The sequence below is a fragment of the Tenrec ecaudatus genome, chromosome 5, assembly GCF_050624435.1.
Source record: "Tenrec ecaudatus isolate mTenEca1 chromosome 5, mTenEca1.hap1, whole genome shotgun sequence".
Taxonomy (NCBI): Eukaryota; Metazoa; Chordata; class Mammalia; order Afrosoricida; family Tenrecidae; genus Tenrec; species Tenrec ecaudatus.
In genome coordinates, this window is record NC_134534.1 from 35,596,885 (window position 1) to 35,603,601 (window position 6,717).

Here is a 6,717-nt window from a genome sequence, read left to right on the forward strand (position 1 = left end):
ATAACTAAAACTTCAAGGGGATGAGTTGCCAGGCCTAGGAGCTTGGGACCAGGATCTTGGGAGACACTAGCATCAATCGGAATAACTTAGTCCACAAAGATGATGCTCTATGTTCCACTTTGGTGAGTACTAACTAGAGTCTTAAAAGCTCAAAACTGGGCCATCTTTCCATCCCTCAGTCAGACGCGGCCCAGAGATGCTTCTGGAAGATCCATCACGATGGCCACCCAAGGAGAACCCCAAGTCCAGTTCAAACTCGTACTGGTGGGTGATGGTGGTACTGGAAAAATGACATTTGTGAAACGTCACCTGACTGGTGAATTTGAGAAGAAGTATGTAGCTACCTTAGGTGTTGAGGTCCATCCCCTTGTGTTCCATACTAACAGAGGACCTATCAAATTCAACGTGTGGGATACAGCTGGTCAAGAAAAATTTGGAGGACTGAGAGATGGCTATTATATTCAAGCCCAGTGTGCCATTATAATGTTCGACGTAACCTCAAGGGTTACTTATAAGAATGTGCCTATCTGGCATAGGGATCTGGTTCGAGTATGTGAAAACATACCCATCGTGCTGTGTGGCAACAAAGTGGATATTATGGACAGGAAAGTTAGGGCAAAATCCATTGTCTTCCACCGAAAGAAGAACCTACAGTACTATGACATTTCTGCCAAAAGCAACTACAACTTTGAAAAGCCCTTCCTTTGGCTTGCTAGAAAACTCATTGGCGATCCTGACTTGGAGTTTGTGGCCAGGCCTGCTCTGGCCCCACCAGAGGTTGTTATGGACTCAGCTTTGGCAGCCCAGTATGAGCATGATTTAGAGGTTGCGCAGACAACCGCTCTCCCGGATGAAGATGATGACCTGTGAGAGACCGAAGCTGGAGCCCAGCGTCAGAGTCTAGTTTTATAGGCAACTGTCCTGTGACGTCAGTGGTGCCGCGTGTTTGCTGCTCTTATTACAGAGCTCAGCAGAATGTGCTCATCTTTGGGAAGCTGAAGGAGACGAATGGGCTTCGGAGTGAGTGTGGCAGTTAAAAACCTTTTCTTTTTTTCTTTTTTGAACCCACATATCTAGCTGTTTGGGAACGCATTTTTCTTTCTTGAAATTCAACTACAAGACTGCTACAGTCACATCACAATATTCAGTGGTGATGTTTTGTTTGTTAACTGTCATTCCCATTCCTTTTCGTTAGAATAAAGTTGTATTTCAAATATCTAAAAAAAAAAAAAAGCTCACAACTGACCATCTAAGGTGTAACTGCAAGTCTCTCCCAGTCAAAGGGAAGAAGAGTGAGAAAAAAAAACCTGAAGTAGAGAAACAATTAATGTCAGTCTCTGAGATTCTGAGACCAGAAAAATTAAATGGTTCCCAGCCACCACTACCAACTGCTCTGGAAGGGGTGACATCAGAAAGTCCTAGAACCAGGGGTAGGGGGAGCTAGGGGAGGGGCAAACACAGACCCAAATTCAAATATGGGGGCTTCATGAATTGCTGGTGGGCTAGGGTCATTAGACACCCTTTAGATGTGGAATGAACTCACCCCCTGGCTCAATTTCCAGACAAACAATGGACAGCTCATAAGGGAAACAATGAAACAATGAAGGTACTCACACCTGAGGAAAACAAGTCACTGGGGAGCAAAAGAGCAGCATTTACCCAAGAACAAAGTGCAAAAGTGATGGGAAAGACGTATGGAAGCAGAAAGCACAAGGAAGAAATGGGATCCATCCTGTGACCTCATAAGGTTTACCATCGATGGCATGAAACAAATGTGTATAAGTTATTAAATGGAAAAATCAAGCTGCCCTATCAACCTTCAACCGATTCACAATGAAAAGTTATTTTACCCCCTTTTAAAAGCACTCATTGGGCCTTTTGCCAGTGACCCACTGAGCCGTCAAAAAGGACAGATTAAAAAACACCGCTTATGGTTGAAGCGGCAATATCTCATGTTGTTCAGCTTCAATCGGTGCTGTGACAAAAAAAAGAAAAAAGTTATTTTAAGCGCAAATTTAAAAAAAAATCACAGCCAAAACAAGGGGAATAGAACTATGTACTCATATCTGTATGTTCAGAACTAAGGTTGCAGATGAACATTGGGCCTCCACTCAAGTACTCCCTCAACACAAGAACACTTTGTTCTAATAATCTGACATTCTGTGATTCTCACCTTTCCAACACGCTGGCTGAAGACAAAATGGGTGCATAAGTAAATGTGGTGAAGAAAGCAGATGGAGTCCAGCTATCAAAAGATATAGCATCTGAGGTCTTAAAGGCTTGAAGCCCATCTAGCTGAGAAGCAACAAAGCCCACATGGAAGAAGCACACTAGCTTGTGTGATCATGAGGTGAAGTGTCAATGGGATCAGGTACCAGGCATCTAAAACCCAGAACAAAATCATACCAAAGGTGAATGGGGTGGGGGTGGGAGTATGGACATGGAGTGGAAACCCAATGCCCGTCTGTACACAATTGGACATCCCCCTGCAGAGGGGTCACAAGAAAGAGATGAACAAGTCAGGATGCAGTGTAGCACCTTCTAGTTCTTTGGTGCTTCCTTCCCCCCACTATCATGACCTCAATTCTACCTTACAATTTGGATTAGACCAGAACATGCACACTGCTACCGATAAGAGCCTGCAACACAGGGAATCCTGGGGGATAGATAAACCCCCAAGGGCCAACAATGAGAGTAGAGATACCAGGAGGATTAGGGGAGGGTGGGGTGAGAAAGGGGGAATCAATCACAAGGATCAACCTATAACCCCCTCCCAGGGGGACGAATAACAGAAAAGTGGGTGAGGGGAGATGGAGGATGATGTAAGATATGGAAATAATCATCTATAGCTTATCAAGGATTTATGAGGGAGGGCGTATGGAGAGGGAGGGGGAAGAAATGGGGAACTGAAATCAGGGGCTCAAGTGGGAAGAGAATGCTTTGAAAATGATGATGACAGCATATGTGCAAATGTGCTTGACACACTGGAAGAATGTACAGATTGTGATAAGAGATGTTAGAGCCCCCAATAAAAGTATTTAATAATAATAAAAAAAGATAATGGACCCCGACAATAAAATTAATTAAAAAAAAAAAGACTTCTATGACATCTTCACCGGTCACTAGGTTGATGTCTCTGCCTTGACTTGAACTGGCCACCCCTGAAGCCACTGCTTGGGGATGTCTTTTGACGGCACCCTAAGGAGACAAGGCAAGTGTACTCCTGAGAGAATGTGTCTGGAGCCGTCCACTGCTTGCATGTCTGACCACCTCTTGTTGGGCATAAACCGTGTGTGTGTAAATGGAACCCAGGAGCAGTACTTTGAACTCACCTTCATCTCATTCAAAAGAGCTGGCTGGGTGCTGGGGGCTGAAACCAGAGGAGGGTTAAATCAGCAAAGTCGCTGCCCGGAAGTACGCGACACGGGGCTCTCAGTACGCGACACGGGGCTCTCAGTACGCGACATGGGGAACATTTTCTATCATCAAGCAGTTTCTCAACGTGGCTCTATTTAGACTTTGGGCGAGACCAGTGGTTCTCAACCTTCCTAAGGCGGCGACCTTTCAATGCACTTTCTCATGTTGTGGTGACCCCGAACCATGCAATTGTTTTTGTTGCTACTTCATCACTGTCATTTTGCTACTGTTATGAGTTGGGAAACCCCTGTGAAAGGGTCATTCGACCCCCCAGGGGGGTCGCAACCCACAGGTTGAGAACTGCTGAGCTAGACCATTCTTTGTTGTGGAGGTGAGTGTTAGTGTCACTCCTGGCCTGTACCCACTATGTCAGTCACCCCATCTTTAGTTATGACAATAAAAAAGGTCTCTGGACATCCCCAAACATCCCACGGTGAACCCAACAAGCCCCCTCTGAGAGCCATCATCATAGATGTGCTAAGGCCACAGATGGTCCTTGACCCAATGCGATAGCCCAAACGCACCTTCCCAGAAAGGCAGACACCTGAGTGAGCCTTGAGATATGCGGTGAAGCCCACTGCCCTAGCAAAGCTGTACTTGAACTTTATCTGAAGTGGACAAAAGAAAGACCCACACCCAAGTGAAAAAGCAGTGAATTCTGACCAAGGAAGCAGTGTGCATATTTGCTGTTAAGCAGTGGATCCTGCCAGATCTTGGTTTCTAAGCAAACCCTGCTCCCATGAATTCTTCCAGCCTTCAGCAACATTTGGCTCAAATGTGGTTGCTGTTGAGCACTGACAAATCCGCTCAGAGCAGCTGTCCCACAAGGTGCCCTTGGCTGGATTCTTTCGGGAAGCAGCTTCTCCCAAGGAGCAGCTAGTTGGGTGGGTTCGAACCATCAAGCCTTTGGTTCGCAGCTGAGAACTTCACCATGTATGCCCCCAGAGACCCTTGGCTGTAACATAGGACTTGTAGGATTTAAGCAAGATGACTCCGACCTCTGTGGGTTCGGGAGCAGGAGCAACAATACTGATGTGTGCAGACAAGGTACTTTAAAAAAATGAATTAAAAATGTTGTCATTCGCTGCTGAGCACATACAAGAATATTTAACATACAGAGGGCAATAGAGCCTAGCACATAGAGTACCAAATATCATTGCCATTGGCCCCTTCCTGACCCCACCCCCTCTCTGCCCCTTCAGGGGCATGATTTGGTTTTTATGTTTACATTTATTCATTCAGCAAACAGTCTGCTGAATATGCCACTGTGCTCTCAACCAAGCGCCATCCTATAAAAAAAAAGACAAAAGCTTTCCTTCTTTTACGACAATGCAGTGAATGAATACAACTCTTCTGGATATAATTTTTATAGCTCCCATTGAGAGACTCAGTAGGACTATGCAAATGAAGTGCTTGTTACCCACAAATGGGATGGGATTGAGTAGCTTGCTAATAATGTAACGAAGGCCCGTGGTACCGTGTGGGGGTGGCACCATGTAAATAAAGTATACGGAACCTAACAAGGGGATTGGTCAGTTTCCATGACGCCAGGCTTAAAAGAGAGCCAATTCCAGACCATAGGGCACCACACTACCACAAAGAAGAAGTGTTAGAAGTAGTGTGTCCTTTGAACCTGAGATCCCTGAACCGGGAACCTTCTAGGAGTCAGAGAGAGAAAGAAAGCGAAAGTGCTAGAGATGGTGCAAGGTAGCAGCAGAAGCAGGAGACTGTCAGGAGATGGCATGGTGGGTCTGCTGTCCTGTGGGGCGAGAGACTTGAGCCCCTCAAGCAGAAGGCTGGCTGGCAGAGGAGTCTGCCTCCAGATACTTGGCGGGGAGCTAGGCTGACCCAACCACGGAGCGAGACCTGAGTGCCTTCTGGTTGAGCGGGTGCCTCTGGCCACTGACTGGCAGAGCTAAAAGCGCTCTGGCTAGAGGAGGCCTGGCAGAGCCCAGGCCAAGGTGCCAAGGAAGTTGGGAAGCTTCCTGACCAAAGAACTTTTCCTAAGCATTCCTGAGCTTGGATGGTAACCTGTAACCCCAATAAATCCTGTAATCTTGAGCATGGTATGAGTCTTGTGTGGCCATCGCCAAGACTCACAGAGCCAGCAAAGAAGTAGAGAGCGCTTGTAGGAAGGACAGTTGGTTACAAGGCTTGGAAAGAGGTGGCATGCCTGACCTTCACCTCATAGGAATCAGCCTGGGGCTGTTGATCTAAGTCTCCTTCCCTATGGACGTTGGAGAAGGTCTGACAGTACCATCCCCCGGGCAATTGTACACAGACTCAAAGCCCTCTCCTGTTGACCAGGGCCATGTGATTGCTGTTCGCAACACTCCAGCAGGCACATACAATCGTTTTTCTCCCCCATCCCTGCATGGGCGAGGAAACAAAGGCTCAGAAATGTAGACTTGTCGCAGGTCACTCGGTGTGGACATGGTGGAACTGGAGCACACGGATGAGTGGTTGCCTCTGGTGTCCCACCTTCCATTGCCCCCCAGCGCTCCTCCCCTCCCCAGCGGTGAATTCTCTGCTGCCCATGCCAAGCTCTGCAGTGGAAGCAACTGCTGAGAGAGAGAGAGAGAGAGAGAGAGAGAGAGAGAGAGAGAGAGAGAGAGAGAGAGAGAGAGAGAGAGAGAGACCGCACCTGGCGACTGGAGCCTCCTAACAGGCCTGCTGGACTCAAGAGGGACCAGTGTGGGCAGCTGCTCCGGGTGGGGTGGGGGTGAGAGTGAGGGTGAGGGTGACGGTGTGGATGGGGTCAGTGGTAGGGGGTGGTCTTCACTTCAGGGAGCCAGTCCCAGAGGGGCTGGGCAAAGCACCATCTATCTACCTGGGCTCCACTGCATCCCTGACGAAGGCATCTTTTTGCAGTCAAACCGGCTCCCAGGCCACCATCTCTGCACAGAGTGCACGACAATGGCTGCCTTCTCCTCCTTCTGGCAACACGCTCGTTCTTTCTGTCAGCTTGCTTTACTCCCAGGAGCTCAGACTCACTGGTCGCCCCCCTCCCCCCGCCCCCCGCCCCCCGCCTTGCTATCCAGACCTGCGGAGATAACCACAGTGACAGACGCCAGCATCAGAGCCACGGGCAGGCTGGCCAGGACTGGGCAGTGTCAGTCTGCTGTGCATAGGTTACAAGGGGTGCCACTGACTCTGTAGCACCCCCCAACAGACCACCAGCTGCTCCTTGGGAGAAAGATGAGGCTTTCCACTCCCATGACAGTCAGTCTCAGAACCCACAGGGGCAGTTGTGCCCTGTCCTATCGGATCGTTTATGTGTCAGCATCGAGGCAATGGCAG

General features: G+C 48.3%; 1 protein-coding gene and 1 non-coding gene across 2 annotated transcripts; both read left to right on the forward strand.

Annotated features, from left to right (window-relative positions):
• The first annotated feature begins 210 nt into the window (after window positions 1-210).
• On the forward strand, window positions 211-870 carry LOC142448685 (GTP-binding nuclear protein Ran-like). Its single transcript, XM_075550599.1, has one exon. It carries the CDS (start codon window positions 220-222, stop codon window positions 868-870), a length of 651 nt encoding a protein of 216 aa, XP_075406714.1. The 5' UTR covers window positions 211-219.
• Window positions 871-1,850: 980 nt separating this feature from the next.
• Window positions 1,851-1,986, forward strand: LOC142449664 (small nucleolar RNA SNORA21). The gene has a single exon (XR_012784789.1). It is a non-coding gene; the product is annotated as a small nucleolar RNA SNORA21 (small nucleolar RNA).
• Window positions 1,987-6,717: the final 4,731 nt, after the last annotated feature.